Here is a 24958-nt window from a genome sequence, read left to right as displayed (position 1 = left end):
TTGTTTACAATTTTTTCCAATCACTTAAGAGATCATTTGAAAACAAAGCTTATAAGCGAACTGTGCCACCGCTGTACTTTGTTGGTGGGCACTTGCGTTTTTAAAGTGAAATACGATTTGTGCGTTTCACTTGCCACATCCACCGAGCAAGACCAATAGCAGTACCTGGCGCAAAAGTACATTTATGAGCACTCGGTGGCATCACATCACACCAGTTGTCAAACACCTGTTATCGGCGCATTAATTGAGGGGCATATTTAGCGATGGCACCTGCCAAACAGCGCAAGTGCGCAATAACCAGTGCGCCGCGCAAAACCTTTTTCATCACACTCGCCATAATCGCAAAGTGCTTTTTGTTGTTTTTGTTATCGCAAATGCGACACTGCCACATACAAAGTAGCCTGGCATTTGCAATCATCTCCTCTTTGCCATTCATCTATGCATCAACTTTCCATCAAAAATCGCCAGACAACAACATGTTGTTGTTGTTGTAATAGAATTATGTGCAAATTACCCATTAAAGTAATTCGCCACGTTTAATTTGGTCATTTCTAAGCGTTATGTGCCCATCCATTAATTTTAATTGCACACTTCGTGTTTCTTCGCCGCTTTTACACGAAACGACTGATAAGCGCCGCACCTCATTAATAAACATATGTACATATAACTGATTTTATTGTAGGTACACACGCATCACTGTTTTGCTCGTTTATCGAGGGTGAAATTATTCCGTTTGATTATCTGTGGCATGTGCAAGTTGGCATAGGAAAGCTTTTGGGGCAAAGTGGCACTGCGTTTATTTGTATTTGCAGAGATCTTGTTTGTGGGAGGGAAACATCGAATGTCAAATATAGTTTACTTACACTTAACTGTACATGAAACGCTACTTGAAATACGAAAGTGAGTAACGTTTATTAATAATCTCCAAACACCGATTTTGTTTAATTTATTAGAAGACGATACTTAATTAAATATTATACAAATTGATCTACACTTTTTGTAAAAATGAAAATGAATATATACCATATACAGAAATGGTTCAACATTGGTCAGTAAGAAAATTTGAATTATGAGCTGAAATATTTAACCAAGAAAAGCGTGAGAGTTTATTTGCATTTGTAATTAGCGATTAAGTAAATGTTTAGCCAAAAATAATAAAATTAAATTTTTCGGGAGGGATTTTTTTTCAATTTTTGTCAAATTATAACAATTAGGAATAATCAACAATATTGACCACAAAATGCATTAAGATATTAATATCACAATCAAACATTTGATTTTATTGCATAAGTTTACTCTATCAATTGTAAAATATTTCAATGAAAACTTATTGCATCTCCTCTTACCTTAATCACTGTCTTAATCTTTGTTGGCATTAACGACCTAGCTTTTGTAGTAATCCGAACTCAATGTCTTTAGACCAAATCTTCAAAGGGATGGAATATGAGGTGTGTTCAAAAAGTATCGCAAGTATGCAGGGGCGTGGTGCGTTATGAGTTCTTGCCACAGGGAAGAACGGTCAATAAGGAATATTACCTGCAAGTTATGCGCAATTTGCGCAAAGCAATCCGCCAGAAACGCCCGGATTTGTGGAAGAACAAAAATTGACTTTTTGGCCAAAAACAACACACTAATGATGCCGCAGCCACCGTATTCCACAAATCTGGCCCCCTGTGACTGTTTCTTGTTCCCTAAACTGAAGAGCCCCATGAAAGGACGACGTTACACTTCTCTTGACGAGATAAAGACGGCATCGAAGGAGGAGCTGCAGAAGATAAAAAAAAATGATTTTTTGAAGTGCTTCGAAGATTGGAAAAACCGTTGGCACAAGTGTATAATATCTCATGGGGATTACTTTGAAGGGGACAAAATAGATATTCATGAATAAATAAATAATTTTTGAAAAAACACAAAATTCGCGATACTTTTTGAACACACCTCGTACAGTTCATTTTTTTCCTTCGACATTTGTGAAGCCAACTTCAGAATCGCCCACAGGGTTTCGATCGGATTTAAATCGGAACTAATCCTAGGTCAACTCCTTGATACCTCTTTCAGCCGAAAACTTGCGAACATGTAATAAAAGCCTATGGTGGGAGATCATAGAATGAGATTGATGGCACATAGTAGAATGAAAAAAAAACAATTTTCTTGGTCTTTGGTCCACATTTTCCGCATTCGTTGGCTCAAAAAATGTTATTTGGCTTCAACCCTACAACTTTGAGTCTCCGAGGAAGCCCTGATGCATCCATTATCACTCATATTGCATTACTAAGGTAATTTTTAATATCTGGCGAAGATTTAAAGCCATTTAGTATACAATCTTGTGCAATTGTCGTCTTTTGTAGCCTTCCCTACCCTTTTTTTCGACCAAAATAATCCATCTCCCAAAATATGTTTGTGAAATCTGCGACATCAGTCTGGCTGAATCCCACAATGATCGATATTTGTCTGGAGCTTTGATGTGGCTATTATATTCCCTTTAGTAATAACAATCATTTGGCATCGTTTTGGCATATCTTTTATTTATATGCACTTTCACAAACTTTTTATGAACCCGACTGATATTTTAGTGATGCAAATCCTAACACTCTCTATAAAACTTAATAGTACTAAACATATGTAGAAGATAGAAATTGCATGCGAATCCAATTAGGAATAGCGAACTTTCTCAAACTTAATGTGGTAACAAAAACCTGACCGGGTACTGGGTATAACGTTTCCTTTTGGGCGTTACTACTTACGTGGAAAATTTCATATACCCTGTTTTTCACATAAATATTGTATATGTATGTCCAACTTAATGTACACCGCTTTTTGACCCATTTGGATCATTCAGTTGCATTACAAAAAAGTTCAGTAGAATAAGTTATAAGGACCTGTTAAAATAATCAAAATAATGTCTTTGTATTATAAGAGAGGTTTTACTGTGTCCATTTTCTTATAAATTTAAAGAGATATTATTAAGATATATAACTCATTATCACACTCAACTCATTACTGGCTTATGCCGATTATATTTTACAAAGTTTCTGAAATTGAGCTCTCAGCGCTGAAATGGTGATGTTTTTGGAAATTTTCGGTCACTACATTATGTTATGATATGTTAAAAAACCTTGGCCGTCTTAGAGAAATTCTCAAAACCATAGGTGGTTTTAAACTACTTTCAAGTTAATCTAATGGATTTGATATGCACACATACATATGTCGTGAGTTGTTTGAGCTATTTAGTACAATTCTTTTAACTCAGCTGTTAGTATTACAATGTGAAATATATATATATATATGTGTACATGGCACTAAATGTTAAATATTTTAGATATATGTATATGACTAGACATCATCAAAACATTTAAGAGTTGATTTTGCGTTTAAGAAGATTTCAGTTGCTTATACAGAAACTATAATTTAAAAACGTTGTAATCTGAAACCTATCACGAGCATGCAAATTTATTTTGTCCGTGTATATATTAGTTACGATATCTGTCTGCGCACGTGCTGATTATTATTGCATAGGTGTCTTAAACGAGCTTTTCAATTTTTGAAGAAATTATTTTACTCACAATAACAATTGTAGGTAGCACCAACTTATAAGGAAAGCTTACGTACTCCTCCATTTATAGGGTGATTTTTTAAGAGCTTGATAACTTTTTTTTTAAAAGAAACGCATAAAATTTGCAAAATCTCATCAGTTCTTTATTTGAAACGTTAGATTGGTTCATGACATTTACTTTTTAAAGATAATTTCATTTAAATGTTGACCGCGGCTGCGTCTTAGGTGGTCCATTCGGAAAGTCCAATTTTGGGCAACTTTTTCGAGCATTTCGGCCGGAATAGCCCGAATTTCTTCGGAAATGTTGTCTTCCAAAGCTGGAATAGTTGCTGGCTTATTTCTGTAGACTTTAGACTTGACGTAGCCCCACAAAAAATAGTCTAAAGGCGTTAAATCGCATGATCTTGGTGGCCAACTTACGGGTCCATTTCTTGAGATGAATTGTTGTCTGAAGTTTTCCCTCAAAATGGCCATAGAATCGCGAGCTGTGTGGCATGTAGCGCCATCTTGTTGAAACCACATGTCAACCAAGTTCAGTTCTTCCATTTTTGGCAACAAAAAGTTTGTTAGCATCGAACGATAGCGATCGCCATTCACCGTAACGTTGCGTCCAACAGCATCTTTGAAAAAATACGGTCCAATGATTCCACCAGCGTACAAACCACACCAAACAGTGCATTTTTCGGGATGCATGGGCAGTTCTTGAACGGCTTCTGGTTGCTCTTCACCCCAAATGCGGCAATTTTGCTTATTTACGTAGCCATTCAACCAGAAATGAGCCTCATCGCTGAACAAAATTTGTCGATAAACACATTTCGAACCGAACACTGATTTTGGTAATAAAATTCAATGATTTGCAAGCGTTGCTCGTTAGTAAGTCTATTCATGATGAAATGTCAAAGCATACTGAGCATCTTTCCCTTTGACACCATGTCTGAAATCCCACGTGATCTGTCAAATACTAATGCATGAAAATCCTAACCTCAAAAAAATCACCCGTTATTACTATAGAAACTTTTTTAGTTTACTTTTGCAGCAAAACTTTTACTTCAATCGAAAGTGGATCGATTAGACATAGGCGCTGAATGTTTGCTGCCAGTTAGACTTCAATTATGGTGTAGAAATCAAAATAAAAAGAGAATATTATAGCAACCCTTTGAGCTTAAGCAAATTCACCATTCAGCTGAACTGTGAATTCCGCTGTTTTGAGTACCGTGAACACTTGTGGCACCACAGCGTGTTAGCGCTAATTAAAAGGAAAACGTGCGACAAAGCGACGATAGTAAGGCAGGAACGGTTGATATCAAAAATTTCACCTTCTCTATTGAATTGCGTGCAAGCGCACATATAAATTTGCGTTTAATTATTTATTTATGTTTAATAAAATAGTGTTTTTTTAATTGTGTTGATTATGAAGAAATTTCAAAAAATCGAATTTCGTTTGAACGAAGTTTACTCAAAATCATGAGATTGATACCCTTTGAAGTGCCTATCAATTAAAACTTGTGACATTATAGAAGACAAATCTGAATAATTATGCTTTACTCTTTCTTTTCGCTATTTTGTTACTTTACCTTTTTCTTCTTTCAACTGTTCGTCTCTTTTCGAAATTTGAAAACAGAAATTTGTCAGATGGGCAAAATGTGCGTTCTTCGGTGATTATTGCTTATTTAAATATATAAGTCTTTAAAGCAGCACCAAAATAACATACTTCTGCAGTTTACTTTAGGAATTAACGGTGATAGCAGGTCTTTGGTGAAAACTTGACACATTCACTTTCAATAACATTTCCACCTTCCACTTTTCTCATATTTTGGCTGTGTTGAGCAAACGATTGATTGCGCAATATAGTTAACAGGTATACCTACATTACGCGTTCAATATATTAGTTATTGACATTTCAGTCTTCATGCCAGAGACTTTAGGCATTAAATTAGTTTGTCACGCTCGCCGTTGGGCGTAACTTTCCTTTTCACTAGTTCCCAATTTCCATACAGATAATTGTGCTAATTGCCCGCAATTCAATAAGTATGCGCTAAAGCGTATGCGCGAAGTGTCAGCAATTCGGTGTAATGTGCTTATGCGCCTGCGTAGGCATTCGTGTCCCAATTATGCTATGCACTTATGCATTTTTATCACTTTTATGTAATAGCACTTTTTACTCGCACCCATATTCGGGTGGTAATTGCTGCGCAGCAATGCGACTGCAACGAAACACTTAAGCAACGGACTTTGACAATAAAACGGTTATTGAAAGCGAGTATTGCTCGGCGCTAAGAGCTTTTGCTGTGTTCAAAGCATAACCGAAACTTTTCACGCTGGTTATTCAATTTCGATTAAACCAATTGGCACTGGAAAAGTCTTTCAATGCTCATGATTTTGCTTTTTGTGTTCACTTGTGTTGGTATTTAGTAATTGATTATTATTTTTTTGATTTACTAATGCTTTCCACCAATTATATAACTACTCCCAAATTTTTATACTCTTTTATATATTTAAAATAAATTTTTAATGAAAGCCTTTCAATATTTAAATGTTTGTACATATCAGATTCCTAAGTGCCTTTGGTTGGACATTTTACCACAACAAATAAAGATAGTTGTAAGTTGCTAATCATTTACACATATTTTCTTAATTATTTTCTCTTTTAAAGCATTCTTTATTCAAAAATGCGAAAAAAAAGTTAGGGACTTTTATTGCTTTAGAGGGAAATGTGTATAAAAATTGAACCATTGGACATTCGTAGTTTGCTTACTCCACAAATGTGGCAATTATGAATGTATCTAACAAAGGTGCATCAAATTTCAAACGAAACTGCCGTATTATAGTATGACTGAAGTAGTTGTAACAGTTTTATGTTTAAAGGTTACATGTGAAACTACGGGTACATATTGTATATGTATATAAATATGTTACAGTTCATATTTATAATAAGCAAATATTAAAATGTAAAATTAGTGAGCTTTGTGCAAAACCATAATATTTCATGTTGGGTTTGTACCCTAAAACTTGTAAAATTTTAATTTTTCTTAAAGAAAATAAAAAATAATGCATTTCACTTTCTCATCAACGCCCAATAAGTAAGTCCGTTAAAAAAATTGACTACTTTTAGGCGAAGTACAAAGCGCGATTCAAGGTTTATTTAGGATCTTTTTGGTTGCCTCGTCATCTAATGAGACATGACAGTCATTTAGGCGCATCTAATACAACGGTTATGCTTTTGAAAATTTGAAGATCTTTATTATCATCAGCCACGTGGTATGTCGACTGTAAAAATAAAGATTTATATTATTTAAGCCTATGTATATAAACTTTTCTGTCTTATATATTAAATATATATTACAAATATCTTTAAAAGCCTTACTTACGCTATACCATCTGATCAAAATTTACTCGTATTGACAGAAATTATAATTCTTACAGTTTAATACAAATCTTGAAAGTAACCTTCTGTGCCAACGCAAACATGTCTTACTTGAATCAAATTTTCCTAGACTTATTAGAATCCTCGACTCGGATGTCCATAGGTATCTGTAGGGAATATTTAAGCCCCATTCGTTAGAATGTTGAATAGTTTCGATGTAATTTTGATAACCATGCGTCTTGTTACCAATAATAATGCGTGTCATGAATGAAGGTTCCTCAGCTAGATCCTCAGTCATCTCTTTTGTGACCTATGCTCAATTTCGTTTATGCAAAGGACGTCGCTGACTCCCCTCATACCCAAAACATTAACCAAAATGCGTTAAGTCGATTCATAAGAGAAGTTGAAATCCTCTGCTGGCATTCTGAAGTCAACATCACAATTTTTAAATACTGTTTCCTTATCTTTTCCGATGCTACCTTCATTAACAGCAGTGGACGGATGACTTTTAAGAGACTTAGTCTGTTTGCTTTGACTTGTCTATTAGAGGATAAAGTAGCCTTACTATTGTCTCAAAGTTTACCTTATTAGTAAGTAGAAGGTCAGATTTCACAGAGCCTATTAGCTAAGCGATTATAATTAATTTTATTGTCAAAACGTTGACAAAGCTTTGAATTGTTCAGCGATTATCTCTTGGCCTACAGTAGACAGACAACAGCTAGCACTCTACCATAATACAATTTACGGTAAAGGGACTCTCTGAGCGTTCCTTGACTCTGCTGGGATATACTCACACTCTCTCACAAAAATATTTAAAGGTGTAAACGAATTGAACAAAATAAATTGTCCCACTTACTGTCTAAAGAAATTATTCCAACCAGTCTGGAGAAAAAGACAACACACCGAATAGCTTCCATACTCAATTTGTACTTTATTTACGATTAGTTAATTACAATTACTTTAATTATTAAATATTTAAATAGGCTTAAAACTATTTACAACAGCAGAATTACAATAATGAAGACAGTAGAACAGAAAGTTAATAATAAATACTTATAAAGAAACCCTGACGTAGTGACTATTGTCTTAAGACCCACATTCCTTACTGATTACCATAAACGGGATTTGAGGGATATTTAGTTGGCAGCATGGCAATCGGGCCTTGATTATTGAGTTCGTTCTCCCCTTCGTTTTCCGGCGTTGGCGCATAGGCGCTGTAGGGATCACTGCGGCTCTCCCAACCGTTTGAACCACCATGTCCACCAGCGCCATAACCCTGAACTTGACCGTTGTGTATGTGCAGGTGAATTTCCTTCGAAGGGTGTTGCTCGCTGCCGTGTGAATACGACGCGGCTGGCGCTGATGCACCCCAACCGCCTGTTGCATGTGGCGTCCAAGTCTGATAATTCCATTGGGGTGCAGAGTGTTCGTAACCACCGAAGTTTGATTTCAGTGTAATGAACTTGGCAAGTATGGCGGCGGCGTTCATCAACACCAGTAATTTCACCAGGAATAGCGTTTTCATGCCGAGCATTATGAGGAAGGCCACCATGGCGGTGAGTATGCCAAATTTGAAGATGAGCGGAATCAGGGCCATTTGTAGACGACGAATTTTACCAAAAGTACGACTCTCTGAAAATGGAAAAGAACGATATTTAGTGCACAAATTAGAAAAGATTTTTGGAAATTATTCATTAATTTTTTCATAAGGAACAAAAATAAGATGTATTATTAAGTATTATTAATATGCTTTCTTTATTACTATAATATCGTATAATATATGATCATATCATTTATGATATTCATATGTGATTCCATTGAATTGCATGACATGACATTTCGTCACATGATGTTGCATCGCATGACTTTGCGTCACATGAACAAACATCATATGACGTGATTACATTTCATGTGACGCAAACTGAATAAGAAACTTTCCGATTTTTAAAGATTTAGTTTTTTATGAGTACGATTGTTAATACAACCTTAGGGCAGCAACTAGATCATTACTTATAATACCGAATTTTACAAAGAAGAAAACGGCGTGATGCATACAAAAATAAAGCTTCCTCAGTAATCAAGAGATCAGAGTTGTGTTCTTTATCTTCAGAAAATGTTAGTTTGAAGCTAAAGAATTAAAATGTATATCAAATGGTGTCACTGAAAGTATAAGTAAATAATTTTATATTTTATGGTTATATTTGTGGAAAATGGTTAAATCAGCCTAACTCGACTTAAACCAAAGTGAGTATTTCGAAATTTAACAAATTTATTTATGTTTTGACGAAATTTGCGACGTTCGACACTTAGTCACGTTCAGTGATGAAAAAGTCAAAATCGATCATATTAATCTGTTGAATTGTCTTTATTGACCTATTTCAAGTCAGCTTTTTAAGCAAATACCCAAAAATGTGAACAAAAAAAATGCACTAAATTTCGCAATAAATTATGTTTACTGCAATTTTGAATTTTGCCTTAAACATCTTCGCTTCGTAGTTATTGGAAGTAGCGTGCGATTGAAACAATATCAAATTTCTCATGCAATCGAAAGCCAATATTGCTGTAGAGAAACAAAACAAAATCATTTGAGATGAATCAGAGCTGAACATAATCAATGGAGACTTTCGCATAGAGACTCACGCCATTTCAATTTTATTTTGTTTACTTTTTCGTAATAAATATTTCTCATTGCAGTTGATGCATTGCGATCACTTGTGGTTAATACATTTGCTATATGACTAAGAGTGTTAAAAACTCAAGGCATATTGACCCAGAGTGCCAGAGAAAACGAAAGCGATAATTGCAGATGCAATGCACTTGTTTAAATGATCTTTCGTTACACTCTATGAACTGTGAATTTATGTAATTGTGTTTGAATAAGTAGTAGACACACACACTCATATCATTACACAAAAATATCACAATTAAATGTGTACTTCTTCAATATCAGCCTATATCTTTTTGGTACAAACAATGTGTTAAAAGCTTTTGTTCATTCACAGTGGTGCAAATAAGTAAAAAAGAAAGTAACAAATTGAAAAAAAGAAAAATTTTACTTCACTTGTAACATAAAAAAAAAAATTCATTTCACTTGCACTTCAAATTGACAGAAGCTGACATCCGAATGGGTAAGTAATTATTAGTGCGCACCTTTGCACAGTCGCACATAATTGAAATACTTTTGTACTTAAATACTTATGTAAACACTTATGGCTGCGCTTGTGCTCAGTTGAAGAAAGGTGTTGCTTTCATTTGACCAACTGCCCTTCGGTCATGAAATGACCAGTATTAATATGAACACAATTGAATTGTTATAACATGCATGATATATAATTCATTGAATATCAAAGTCAAAAGTTCAAGAGTAAAAGTAATTTAAGATTTTCTTTTTGGACCAACAATTTTTATTCAATTACGCTACTATATACATTTTAGTAAAGACAAGTTTATTATATTTATTTTTCTTTCCTTTGGCAATGCGTTGTTGATGCCAACATAATACTGAAATATTTTCAAATACCACAATATTAAATGCTTCATTAATGACTAGAAATCACAATAATTTAAAGCAAAAGTGAAAATAGAAATAAAGAGTGAAAATTTGATGTTTATTCTAACGGTCAATATTTTCTAAAATTTTCGTTTTCAATAATAATTATATATATATATATATATGATTAACGATACGTTGAATAGTTCAAAGGCTCCTTCAATGACTAATTAGCATTATTTGTATTTATGCAATTATCAATACAGTTTTGTACTAAAAGTAGTTTTGTATTTGAAGGAAAATTAAAAATCAAGTAAAAGTCAATGCAAATACTTTTCCAAAATGTAAAAAAAAGTTCCTAGGAAGAAAACGAATCAAAATGAACATTATATTTACTGCTTTCAAAAATAAATTAGATTACTAATATTAATTAAGAAACTATAATTTTATAAGTATGTTGGTTTAGGATAAAATATTACAAACGGTCGATTTTATTCCCACTGTGTATTAATGAAAATCGACGTAATCGTCAATAAATGAGCTCATAGTGCTCAGTTGGTTCGAAGTTCGAAGTTTTACCGCTTTAGGATTTGAAATAAATGTCTCCTGTTAACTTAATCTATGAAATCAATCAGAAATGTTAAAAAAAAACTCAGATGGTCCTTAATATATGTTATAGGTCGGATAATTTTCAACTAATTGGTTGTATTATGCGTAAAATTTTTTAGTTTCTTTAAAAGTCTTAATCTAAATCTCTAAATCTTTATTTTTCGTGACGGTACACTATACTAGGCGATGTGGTCCATAAACCTTACGTAATGATCGATCGGGTCAAACATTAATTCATAAAAATGTATGATCTCAAGTTTAGATCCTCCAACAGAAATTATTTTATGCTCAGACTCACACAGCTATCAATAAGCACAGACGAATTGTGCAACACCGTATTTCTTCCATCAAACCACAAGCACTTGTGTCAAGAGATGTGTTGAAAGATAAGTAAGCACAAACACACATTTGAACAAACAGATATTTAAGTGTTGCAACAAATGCAAGTGGAATGTGGTGAGAGGAGTTGCCATCAATTGTGGTTGCACTAACGGCCACCAAAGTTTATGTAATAATGAATGTCAAGCATTAACGCTTCTTTACACACTTCATTTGTTGCACTAAGCGGCCCAAAGTACTTTGTACCAGTATGTATGTGCAGTAAAATCATGGAAGCGCCTCATGGTGCTGAAAATGAAAAGCCGTAACCAAGACATTAGTGGTGCTTAGTGAAGCTATTAAAGGAAGTAAACACTTAAAAGACACGTCAAAAACTGGCACAAAAACCAACAAAATTGTCATATGTAAAACAACGGTGACATGTACATGTCAAAACGAAAATTAAAAACCCAAGCGCCAACACACGTCACGAGCACATCAAGAAGTAGGGCAAAGTAAATTTACTTGTCAACTGGAGAGTTTTTCCCTTAAACCTTTTCATCGTTTGTTTTTCGTTTAACGCACTTGATTGTTCAGTGATTTGTGCACTCACCTACAGCCGCCATCGCTGCATCGGAAACATCTCGCACTTCACGCACCAGCGCCTTTTGTGCACCGGCCGCTGCGTCGGCATCGTCATCGCCGAAAAGGCTTTCACTCAAATCGTCTCTTATCCAGTTCCAAACATTGCGCACCATACCCCAAACGCTGAACGATGCGGTGGCGTCTTCATTTTTCTCTGCCGCCGTCAACGCTGTTTCACTCTTCGCTGGTTTGTTAGCACCCGACGCCGGTTCTGCCTCACCATCTTCATCCTCATCCTCTTCATCATCTTCGTCGTCGTCATCAGCTTCAGCATCAGCCTCTGTGTCCACTGCAGCCGCGCTATCGGCCTCAATATCTGCTTCATCTTTCAATTCATCTTCATCATTTGCCTTCGACTCGACAATTGCAGCAACAGGTGCTACAACAACAGCTGGCAGCTCTGTTGCATGGCTTAGCTCCACTTTGCTGGAATTTGTATTGTTCGCACTGGCGTCAAGAGCTTTTGCTGTTATCTTTGCCGCGTCAACTTGCCAGCTAAGCACCGAAACTGTGGTCAACAGCAGCGCTAATGCGATGGTTCGCGCGAAATTTGTGCGTGACTGAAATTGAGGAAAAAATGCCATGCTTTAGAAATATTTTCTTTAAAAGTGAAAAGTAAAATTTAAAAATATATATATTAAATGTCCATGATATGACAAATTGAGCTAGGTCAGTTATTTGAAACATTTTCACCAACTGTTGTTCTCCTTGCTATTCAAAAGACTTAAGCAACGAACTTGCTTTGCTTCACTTAGGAAAACTGCTTTATCACGACACACAATTTGACATGGTCAGTATTTAATTCAAACTGCTATTTTTTAATTACATGCTGACAAACTCGACAGTCTAGTGAGGGAATAAATAATTTATTTCGTTTTATGCTTTTGAGTACGTGTACGGCTGTGTCATGTAATATTTATTTCTTGCGGACATGCCCAGCTATTAATTATGTCATCTGCAGTTAGTGTGATAATTTGTTGAGATAAATCGTTTTGCTTAAATTACACATTACATGTTCGAGTGCTCTTACATAATGGCATAGAAAGGAAAAGATGATATGGAAGGAGAAATTGGGTTACCGGCTTCATAAAACTCAAAGTAATTAGATGAGATAAAATGGTCATCACTGTTTAATGACTCATTTATAGGCACACCGTAACTTCAGTATTTTATTCGAATGTGGCATCTGCTTTCAGTTTACATCGGGATAGAAATTTGATGCAACAACCATTGTCGAGTTTTTGCGATATCTAAGCCAAAACAAAGTAAATAATAATAATAAGGCAATTAGTATAGAGAGATTGAGAACAACTAAAAGCAACTTTAACGAAAAAAAAAAATAAAAATTTCAACAAAATAAGCTAATTGTAGCAACACAATATTATTACATCGAAACAACGAAAATGAAATGCTCAAAGAAAGGAAGTATTTTTGCTTCACATAAAGCTAAGCAAGCAATTAAGTGCTGGGTTACAAGCAAATTAAATGTATATTGACTTTGTTCTTTACATTTCGGCAAGTGAAAGCTCAACAAAAATAAAAAGCGATAATTGCGCTAAAATGGAGCATATATTTATGAGTAGAAGAGTCAAAAATTTGCGAAAGTGCAACATTCAGTTCGCCAAAAGTGTTGGCAGGCTTTAGTAAACTCAATTAGGCGGGCGATTAGCACTGTTAACAAGCAGAAAATGCGTCAGCGCAAATTCACAAGTTGTAAGCACAACAACAAAGAAAGTTTATCTGAAGATCACATAGCACAAAACGTAAAAGTTTAACCTTTGTGAGTTTTGAGAAAAGGTGTAGTCACAAACATTATGAAATAAGCAAATATAAATAACAAATGTAGAAAAAAATATTAACAAATTTAAATAAAATGAACCATTTCTTTAGCCAGGTATGGACACGTAGTTCCGCAAAAATGCCAAATGAAATTGAAAGCAGGCGACTGAAACTGAAACTCAGATGATTTTGCTTCTGCGAAGAGAGTGCAAATATTTGGTTTTATAGTTATGGCTCTGTATTTACGAGATATCGTATGTGTGTGTATTTGTTTTGAAGAAAGTGAAACAGCGCGAAACAGCAACAAAGTAGCGAATGCTGCGCCGCGAAGGCAAGCCAAAGAGCGCGCAGATTTACGTAAGCATGCAAATTGGTTTGAAATTCGCACTAAATTTAGTCACTCTACAAAATAGTAGACAAAAAAATATATTTTTATATATACGAATACGCTCACATATTTCAGTGACGGTGGCGTTGCTTAGAATAAGTTTTGTAATTTTGATGTAGCTCAGAATTTTGTTCACCCATTTTTAATTTTTACTTCTTGAAGATACCTTTGTCTACTCTGTAATAATCTTTTAACAAAATAAGTGTGTCATTAGAATCAGCTCACTTCAGTCTAAGGAGAAAAGTATCTCAAACATTTAATTTGCATAATTGCCGACGTCTTGGCCGTATTTAGCCCCGGGCATGTCTCAATTACTCTTATTTTGCCAGCAGCCAGTAAATACATAAAATATTGAGTTTGTGTAGATACACATTTATTTTACCATTGCTAGTCACAAGCTTTACTTCCTCATATGTGTGCAATTCTAAAAAACGCAAAATTTGTGTCAACCGTTCTTCTGAATAAAGCCAAATATGGGTATTTGCATTTAAATGTTCATATTTATATATATACATATGTATATATGCTCCTAAGCATAACTATTTATGTAGAGAGTACCCAACGGTACATGCTTTTGCTGGAAATTGTCTCGATTCTTTGCATAAATTCGCACCGCTTTCTACTCGCTTTGTATTCGGCATGCGAATTTATGTCAGCGCCAATTAATTTTGACCACCTATAGGCACGTCTCATTTCACCTGTCTACTCTGCGATTGTGCTGGTTTTGGTTGCCAGCAATTAACAATTGACCAAGTTTTAATTTTCGGACAAATGTTTAAGTAAATTACAGAAAGTTGGAGCTCAACATAAATAGCAGGAGAATTACAATTATTGAAATGTTGTACAACAACATTAAACTAGATACATATAAAAAATTCAATGGTTCTCTGTTACTAGGTTTTGTTATATAGAAGCAAGTTCGTTTCGAAAGTCTGAAGTAATGAGCACACAGTATTAGTTCCTTAAGCGTTTACCTTTTAAGCGGCACAAGAACGCTCGCGTACTATGAGCAAAACATATCTGTGTTAAATGTCACATCAAAATAATCATTAATGTTTAGCATATTCTTGTCTTTCTGAAGTTCATAAAGTGCATTGATTCTTTGTGCGTGTTTCGTCAAATTTTCAGCCATTATCGTGCTGCAACTACTGTATTCTCCTGATTTAACTCTGCGTGATTTCTGTTTATTCAGTAAACTCCAACGACCGCTCCAGGCTAACCGTTTTGAGATAATTGAAGATATAACGTGAATAGCTAAGCGCTATGAAGGCCATTCCGGAAATTGATTTTAACAACTGTTAGGAAGATTGCAAAAATTGTTGGCACAAGTGTATTGGGGCCAAGAGGGATTACACTGGGGGCTACTACATAGATGTTGAGGAATAAATTAAGAATTTTTATGCTATGAACTAAGTCTAACTATTTTTTGCTCACAGCAGTATTAAAAATAACATATTAAAAATAAACAATTTTTCTCAAGATTCAACAAAAAGGTCCCAAAATGTCTTAAAATTTAACTATCTTTTTAAATTTTCATGTTTCACTGTTATAAACGACTTTTCTCTCTCCCCGTATCTTTTATTTATCTTCGAACATTATAATGGCACGTGCCATTCACACAACGGCGTCGTCTAATAATTTTTGCTTCTAAATCAAAAGTGAATGTAAATATAAGCAGCTATTGTTGTTATTTACCCAGTTACCCGATTCCATATTAGAATAGCATAATTATTTATTCTTGTCTGTAAAAATTCAAGTCTACTACTTTTTGTTTGAATGACATTTTCGCACATCATTAAAATATTGAAAGAATTTCACGCATTTTTAACTGTGTTTAGAAATTTTGGACGATTCAGACTAAGATTGATTTAAAAGAAATAAAAGCATTCTTTCTTTGTTTTGACGCCATAAATTGCGCTCAAAACAGCGCTGCTGTCTTCTTTCACATTCATTGCTAACAGCTAGATTAGCTTAAATGGTTCTGAAGAAGGTCGTTAGTGGTTTTGTAAATCGATTTAAACCTCGTTTTAAGCAAATAATTTGAAAATCGAATGGAATATTTACTTTCAAATTCTTTTTCATCACAATTTATTAAAAAGTAATAACAATAAATAAATATAAAATATTTACTAAAAGCTAAACACTTAAATAAATATAAAAATAAATCGTGTCACTAATATTATCCAGCGCAAAGCTGGTAATTAAGCTGTCAACAAATCTTTGCGTGTGAACGTCAATAAAACGATGGCAAACAAAAATCAGAAAAAGACTTTAAATTAATAATAAAATTGTAAAAGAGTTTAAACGAAACAAAAAGGTACAGACATGCAAAAGAAAGCGGCAGTTAACAGTAAATTGTGACGATGAGCATGGCAAAATGGCAAAAAATGCTTTTCATACACATGTGAGACGTCGACAAAAAGGTAACACGCCACAAGGTGGGTACAAACGCGGTAAAAAAGAGCAGGGAGAAAATGAGCGCGAAAATAATGAATATGCAAAATTTGAAAACATCAATATTGGGAGCTGTGAGATAAAAAGTGATTCAACGAAAATATAAATATTTTTTGGTTTAAAATGAAAGGAAATTTCTTACATTTTTTATATGAATACTGGACAGGCTCAGGAAAGAGCATATATTTTAAAGGTAAATATTAAATTTACTTAAGTTTTTGAAAACACAAATATCGATCTTACATATCTTAAACATTATTTTGAACATTGTTACATAGATAAAGTTGATCAATTATGTCAAAATTCACACTTTTTTCATAAACAAGAATTTTAAAAATTCCACATCAATCAAATCTGAATACCACAGAGGCATTCCTGATGGTACTTATGGCCGAAAATCAACTTCAGTTTTCAGGAGAAATATACGCAGCTCCTTACAATTAATGACAAAATCTACTTTTTGTAAATCAAGTTCAATCATTTCTGCAATGGACGGTCTGCGCTGTGTAAAGTTTCCATCTTGGAGCTCTCAAATGCAACTTTATCTAGAGTTGACACAACAATCGTGAGTGAAAGCCATTGGGAATCAGCAAGGTCTCGGAAAATTAGGTTAACATTAGTAAAAGTAGTTTAAAGAATAATCCTTTTGATTATAATGGTATCCCCAGGATTTGTACGAATGATCATTGTTTTATGAAAACAAGGACATGCTAGCTTTTACTGAAGCCCATTTTGAAACGAAAACCTTAACAGTTCTACAATAAATGGTAATGAAATCTGAATAAAGGATATATCTTCAAAAATATCTATATTTTTATTCGCTCACAAACAAATACAAAAAGTCCTTTCTATACTAAAAACAATTTTACGACTCACATTTCTACACTTTTGTACATAGAAATACGCATATGTCGGCGTACTTAAGTGCAGCGGCTACTGCTTTGTTTACTTTTACCACAGCAACAATGCTGCAAGTCCACAATAAACTTCAAACGAGGTTAATGTGCCACAAACGTGCATTTTGCATGCCAATCAAAAGAGAACGCCGCTTTATTTATGCTTTTTCAACTTTTTAAAAACATTTTTTGAAATGAAATATTCTGTAACTACTCACCATTTTCTAAAATCCTTGCAAAAAACGCACACTTAACCGTTTCTTTTGTATAAAGTTAGAATTTTTTTATACAAAAATTTCCAAATTTAATTTTTAGTTCTGCACACACTCAAAAATTATTTGATTATTTGTTCCAAATTAATTGTTTTTGTTTTGTTCCTCGTAAATTTCGTATTCACGCAACGTCTGTTCGACTTTCTCGCACGCTTCACAAGTTCACGTCAGCCAGACGGCAAGCACACGTTAATGTTCAACGCAAGTAAATTCTTCCTCGATCGAAATCACGGAAACTGAAATGTTGGCCGCTCGCCACCAACGCCACCAAACCTGCATATGACTACCACAAAGCAAAGCTGCACGTTCCGTTTCGGTCAAGCCGCACTCGAAGACTGGTTCGCTCATCTGCACCAAGTCACCAAGCCAAGTCGGCTGCCGCATCGACGCGCAGCAGCTAACTGTTGACGACGACACATACACACGTAGCGCCAACTCCATCTCTCCAAAAGTCATGCTAATATGGATTTGAACATTTCTTTACAAATTTCTTTTGCGCTTTTTCCAAACATTCACTCACTCACCTGCAAGCACGCACGCATATCGCACGCACACATTTACCCGTAGAAGCTTGCTCCTACAAAATTTGTTAAAATTATATTAAACGTTTTTCGAAGATCTCCGCTGCTTCATCTAGTATTCCTCGCCAACAGCGATCCCAATTGCAGCTGCTGCTGAGCTATGCTGAGTCGAGCTTTTACGCCACACTGCACTTAACTTAGTTTGCTTCACTTGCTGCTTTCGGCTTAGCATCTCGGTGACACAACGGCAACGGCATGTCTACCCGACCAACAACAACAACAAACATAAAGTCAACAGCGTATTTCACAATACTGGTAAACGCTTTTCGTCTGTCACTTTCTTCACGTATTTTGTGTATTTTGTTGTTGTTGCTGCTTGCTTAGTAAATTCGTTTACCACCAAGCACTTTTTACTCCACTTGGCACTCATATGTGGCTCTGCCAGTTTTTTCCGTGTGGCACGAGCTTTCCGCTTGACCGGCTGCAGCCTCAAGTTTGTTATGAATGAGCGTGTGAAGCAGAAATGTGTTCAACATGCTACGAGACACTTACGAGTATGTCAGCATGTATGTGTGTGTATTTAATTAATAATTTATAATTTGTGACGTCATTACAGTTGCGATGGCAAAGTGTTGTTTATCATGTAGAGGGGATGATCAAGTTGTTTGGTATGAAAGGCAGCTCTCATGTACCGTGTTTTTAGTGAACGTGACTCAACATAACAGAGGTTTGACAAAATTTGATAACATTAGTGACTCTAGTTTTGTATGATCCCATTTTACTTCATAATTAAGCCAATCGCAAGTGAGGCTGTGAGTGGTTTACAAGAGGCAAAATACTCTTTCTTTATGGTAAAATAAAACTCTGTAATATGTTAAAAGCCATCTCTGCGCCCTTGCACTTGTGATCTAGTTCCGTTGGTATCACAATGGGCCTCCTAAAGGCCTAGGTGCGTAGTCAGACAGCCACTCTGCCTATATACTTATTTATGATCTAACCTTTAGAAACTTAGTAAAGTGGATGGAGCCGTGTTGACATATGTACTCGTATGTATATGATTCCGAACCTAATAGACCAACTATATTATTAACTATATTATAATATTAATTCTCCCTGATTCATTTAAGTAGGCATTGCCAAGTCTTTCTTAGTAAAGTTATTTCAATTTTTTTCATTAAAAAGTAGCGAAATGTTATTCCCCAGATTACTGAAACAAATTCTGTCGTTAAATTCATAGGACTGTGTACGCAAAAATTCATTCTAAATAAATTGTTACTTTAACAAAAAACTTCTACACCAACTACTAACTAACTAAAAATATAAAGCGTTCTGAGTGCCACCGACTGCTGTTGGCATAGTCAACAGAAAATATTTCAAGTTAATTGTGTCTGACTATTTTCCATACGGTCTTCCGCGACTTAGCGGCTGTTAGAAGTATTAATTTATTGATTTATATTTGTATCGATATCAAATATGATCCAGTTGCGGCGTTCCGAGCGCTTCTATCGCATTCAGTACAAATACGTTTGAATATTGCAACACTCAACTCGACGGGAAAGATTTCAGCTCAGGTACATAAAACTGAGAAATTTACATGGAATAGATGAAAATATTTATGGAAAAAGGGAGATGCATATATATAAATTTTCTTCTCCTCACCATAACGGTTTCTTGGATATTCATCGTTATACTAATAACGGGCACATAACACATAAAACTTCTTCAGTCATTCATAAAAATTCTACCGGCTATTATCAATAGCAAACAGTTAGATACCATTTTCAAATTTGTATTCTAAAACGATTATAGAAATGTTAGAATTTATTTTGTGTATGTGTATGAAGTGCAACCGGTAATGTTAATGATAAAACCGTTATTGGGCTGCAACAAAACTTACCCACAAATATGAATTGGCTTCAACAATGAAGCCGCACAATATTTGGTGCTTTTTTGAATTACAACAATTTCAACAATAGTGTCATAATTTCACACTGACCGTGACACCGCTTGACCACTTGTTCGTAAGGTCAACATTAACGGCCATTCATAAAAACGCTACAGAACACCATGGTGCAATCAAGCGAATGACTGTTGGTGCATTTCCACCAGCGACCCACTAAGAAAATTGTAGCTGCGCAGAAAGAAATTATATTTTCAACTTTATTTAGGTCAAGTAGATTACCAGTTAATAACCGAAACATAACCATAAATATAACCTTAATAACACCTTTTTTTGCTTTTGTAACTTTTACTGCACTTACGACGAGTCTATATTTATTGATCTTTTGACACATTTATTGATTTTTCATTTTTGCGAAATGTTTCAATAACTTATATCATCTTCGACCACCTCTACACCAGAACGAAAACGTTGAAACCATCGTTGTGCGGTGGAAATGGAAACTGTATCGGGTCCATAAACTGCACAAATTTTATGGGCAGCTTGAGATGCATTTTAGCGCGTGAAATGAGCTTTCTAATAAGGTATAGCATGACCCGACGACGACGACGAATAAAACTAGAACTACGCGCTTTCAGCGCCAAATAGCGAAAATACCGCAAGACTTTTTTGACAACCCAATATATTATATATTTTCACTTCTGATTTTTTTATTTCATATTCTATTAAACTTAATTTATGATAAATATTGTTATATTATATTTTTTACCACAGGGTATTTCTAACAACAATTGATAAAGTGAGTAGATTTTGTTGTCACTAACTAAAGTTGTGTGCTTCCAAATCAGTAAGTCTTCAACGAAAACGCATTGTGAGTGCGGTTTAGTCAACCATTGCCTGTGTGTTCAAATGAGTTTGGTTGTTTGGCATTGTTATGTAAAATTATTTGCCGGCTAGACCTAATGCTGCTTTAAAGTTGATTACGTTTAGGTTTGTGGTTTGTTTTCTCACACCTGCTCTTTATTGTGGTTATATAATTTCTTATGCTTCAGTAATATCTAACAGTGCATTAGCGATCGTCTGGCCAATAACCCGAAATTCGGGAAAAGAAAACAATTATATAAGCGCAGTAAACCATAAAGTTCTGTTTTTGTTTTTCATTTAATTGAATTGTGAAACGAGACGGATACTTACTAGGAGTTTACTTTTATCCATTTTGTTAATATTAAAATTAGGTTAAGTGTGTATAGCAGAAATAGAAACAGTTTCAGGTGATCACGCATAGTTTCAAAAGAATATCTAAATTTTTAACTGATACCTATATACATAAAAGCTAATTATAATTTTTTAGCATTCCAGAAAATAATTATATTTTCAATAGGATTCCCATATAGAATTTATGAGAATATATCTCTTCCTTAGGGAGCTTTATTTCAATATGAAGCATTATTATTAGACACTGTGCTACATGTTGGGATAGTGTAAAAAGTCGGATCTTCGAAACAAAACTTTTGGAAATAAGTATTTGAAACTCTGTATATACAAATAAATTCCAAGTTCATTATCTAAAAACCTTTGAATTTGGGAAACTCCCTAATGATTGGGTTATAGAAGTGACGTTGTTGGTAAAAATGGATTCTGAAATACCCTAATAGACCACTTATTGGTAAAAAGCTGCTTGGCTATTTCCCAACCGGTTAAGATGGTTGGTTGGTTGTTTGAAAACGGAGGCGCAATATTATACCCATTGTGCTCTCGATTGATAACCAAATTAAGTCTTATCCAGCAACTCAGTGGATTTGATAAAAAACCCAATTTTTTCCATAGTATCTTAGGTTGGAGCATTGGTAGCCGTAGAAGATATCTCATCGCATTCGGCATTCGCCTTGATAATAGATAATAACCAGAAAAGATAATGCAAACTTTTCAAAAATTTTTTATATTAATTTTAACAAAAAGATAAAGCAATAAATTTTATTTACTAAAATATTAACAATTTCTTTGAAGAATAAATATTAATAGGTGGTATATGATGAACTTTCTTACACAAAATATGCCAAACATAAATAGTAAATAACTCCACATATCTAACGAGCTCGATCTTCACTTCTTGAGTTTACTCGCCGAGCGAAAACTATTGACCCAAGCGAAGCCGTTCCAATAAGTGTTCGTGCCCGTGTTTCTGTTGTAAGGATTATACGGGTTGTAGTTGTTGGTGTTGCTGTAGGGGATGTAGTTGCTGTAAGGGTTGTAGGTGTTAGTGGGGTTGTATGGATTATAACCATATGGAAAGCTGGAAGGATTCGTATTAGTATTCCAGGAGTTTGAGTAATACTGGTTACTTGGGTAGGTATATTGCCCAATAACCCATGGCCATATGCGAATATTTGTGCCATACCCTGTATATGGTGTGGTGCTCAGCTGTGCGAACTGTGGATTCGACGTCGCGTAAGGATCGACGTACTGCGGTGCTGCCAACTGCGTGTAAAATAGAATTTATTTAATGAAATTTGAATTCCGTTGTTTGTTTGTATTTACCGTGAGCGTAACGGCGCTTGCGCACAATAGATAGGATAATAAGCCACTCATATTGTTATGATTTCGATTTTTTTTGTTTAACGGTATTTTTCACAGTAAATATTTGTACACCCTCAAACTTTTGATCACTTGCTGTTGACACGTTATCTGTTAATGCAGAACTGTTTAAAAACTTATGACTTTCGTTGTTTAAATAGCGTGGGTGAGTTTGCGATTTTTCTTCCATAAAAAGTGTGTACAAATGCCGCTTTTTTCGAGCATAGCTTTGCACAGTAAGCAAATATGCCTATTTTCGTTACAAATTATTTTAATTTCCCGCTTTTGTCATTGAACTTGACTTTGCACCGAACAAGCAGCCCGCTCGAGTATCTGAGTATTTATCAGTAATTTGTTTAAACAGCAATACTGTATTTAAAATTTTATCAAATTATCGGAAAACTACTCATACGAGACGACAATTTGTGGGCATTTAAATTATGGATTTATATTGCGGCGCTTGACTTTATGTTTCATTTTGCGGTACACGGAAAAAAACGAAGACATTTTTTAGTTAACAAATGAAAAATATATGTATTTTTTTAATATTTGTGTATATATTTTCATGAAATTTAACTTCAATAAATTTCACTGCATAATTTTTATCTGTAATGCGAGAAGTTATGAGAAGGTTGTTGGTGATATATATTTTCAATATAAAATTTAAATGCCGGTGCTAACGGTGTTTTCCATTTGATCAAGATATTGGAGGTATCGAAAATATATTCATTATTATCAAACAGATGGCAACCATACTGACATCCATATCCTCATATAAACTTTTATTTATGGTGAATGAAATCACAAGCCGGCTTAACCACTAAAATGAAATTAACAAATGTGAAATTATGCAACAAAATAGTGGACACATCTGCTATAAAAATGTGTTATAGTAAAAGTCTCCCTACCCGACCATTATCACCATTTACTTTAACAAAATATCGCACAGTGTAGCTCCAATACAGGGAATCACCCATTCCATCCATCCGTTAGTCATGCCCGCTATTTCACGAAATTACAAAATCACATTTCTGCAATTTAACTATAATTTTTTTTTGAAATTTCATCCGTGGAATATTTGTTTAATAAATTTCGTTTAATAAACTCTAATCAACGCTCTCGACAAATATATTTTTGGATTTCATTTTGCACACTTCAATATTTTTGCATTTACTAATTGCTTCTATTAAACACCCAACAACAAGCCATTAGTCATCCGTCACGGATCGTTGATCTCTTACATTGTTGTCAACATGCTCGCTTCCGCATAATAGACTATAAATCAGCGGGAGCAACTCGCTTTTCACATCTACCTCTACTAAGTGCAGTTGCAAAAAGCAACATATGATCTCACAATTAATCTCGAATCATAGTTTTGAATCCGCTAATGCGATATTGCGGATAAAATATAATTGCTACAATAATTTGTTTATTTATCGATACAATTTAACCATTAATTTGCAACAATAGGACAGGATATTGGATATTATTTATTAACAAAAAAACACTGAAACGTAACGATTACTTTAACCAGTTGAGAAACGCCTTTATCGCCAGAGAAATAATAAACGCTGCAGTACATTCTAGCATGTGTAAAAACTCACAACAAATTTCAAACGAATCGCATTCGTAGTTTTGTTTAGACAGGGCGTGAAAGCTGGAGTTTTGAACTGGATGGATCATATCCTGCTCGTATAAGCATATGAGTACACATTACATGCAAATTGTAATAAAAATAACGACAATTTTTTTTGCAAATTCGCCCTCGTTGTAAGCATTGTAAACTTTGTAACTGAATTTATGGCAAGACAAGTAAGTATATTGATCTTAAGAAATGACGAAATTAAAAAGACTAAAAAGTGACGAAACCTGCTCTGAAGAAAGTGGAGGCGGTACTATCAGCCACAAAGAAGACGGGAGTATTATTTACCAGCTGAATAAGGGTAAGTTGATTGTATACAATAGTGTTGAATAATAAAATATATGTTTAAAATAATATTAGTTTTATTACATTACTTCCCATCACTTATTCTTTCATTTTTCAGGAAAATCAAACATCGATGTATTGTTATTAAGCAAAAAATGTGGAAATTGGACTATAACTATTCAAGGAGCCAACATAAAATATGTAAAGCCCAGTGCATATGACTGATTTATCACCGAATATCCTTGTAGAGGTCAGTCAGAGGGAATAT

The 24958-nt window shown here is 34.6% G+C and overlaps 2 protein-coding genes across 3 annotated transcripts; both read right to left on the bottom strand.

The window, feature by feature from the left end:
- Positions 1-7833: 7833 nt before the first annotated feature.
- On the bottom strand, positions 7834-18211 carry LOC105232716 (uncharacterized). Its single transcript, XM_011214505.4, has 3 exons — positions 17715-18211; positions 11948-12539; positions 7834-8549 (listed from the first exon to the last, which is right to left on the bottom strand). Exons 1-3 carry the CDS (start codon positions 17715-17717, stop codon positions 8020-8022), a joined length of 1125 nt encoding a protein of 374 aa, XP_011212807.2. The 5' UTR covers positions 17718-18211; the 3' UTR covers positions 7834-8019.
- A 3898-nt stretch (positions 18212-22109) lies between these two features.
- LOC105232717 (uncharacterized) lies at positions 22110-22920 on the bottom strand. 2 transcript variants are annotated; one of them, XM_029552989.2, is made up of 3 exons: positions 22728-22920; positions 22588-22667; positions 22110-22482 (listed from the first exon to the last, which is right to left on the bottom strand). In XM_029552989.2, the coding sequence occupies exons 1-3, from the start codon at positions 22776-22778 to the stop codon at positions 22293-22295; spliced, it is 321 nt and encodes a 106-aa protein (XP_029408849.2). In that variant the 5' UTR covers positions 22779-22920; the 3' UTR covers positions 22110-22292. The 2 variants fall into 2 exon arrangements, with proteins under 2 accessions (XP_029408849.2, XP_011212809.2); XM_011214507.4 differs by having other exon boundaries at positions 22110-22667.
- Positions 22921-24958: the final 2038 nt, after the last annotated feature.

The sequence above is a fragment of the Bactrocera dorsalis genome, chromosome 5 (assembly GCF_023373825.1).
Source record: "Bactrocera dorsalis isolate Fly_Bdor chromosome 5, ASM2337382v1, whole genome shotgun sequence".
Classification (NCBI taxonomy): domain Eukaryota; kingdom Metazoa; phylum Arthropoda; class Insecta; order Diptera; family Tephritidae; genus Bactrocera; species Bactrocera dorsalis.
The sequence above is the reverse complement of the archived record's forward strand: the minus strand, read 5'-3'. Positions and strand labels throughout refer to the sequence as shown.

Excerpts from the sequence above, each read along its gene's own strand:
- LOC105232716 (XM_011214505.4), bottom strand. Across the intron at positions 8,550-11,947 it reads TGCAGCGATGGCGGCTGTAG|AGAGTCGTACTTTTGGTAAA; the intron begins GTGAGTGCACAA and ends TTCCATTTTCAG.
- LOC105232717 (XM_011214507.4), bottom strand. The coding sequence starts at position 22,778 with ATGAGTGGCTTATTATCCTATCTATTGTGCGCAAGCGCCGTTACGCTC. Across the intron at positions 22,668-22,727 it reads CAAGCGCCGTTACGCTCACG|TTGGCAGCACCGCAGTACGT; the intron begins GTAAATACAAAC and ends TTTTACACGCAG.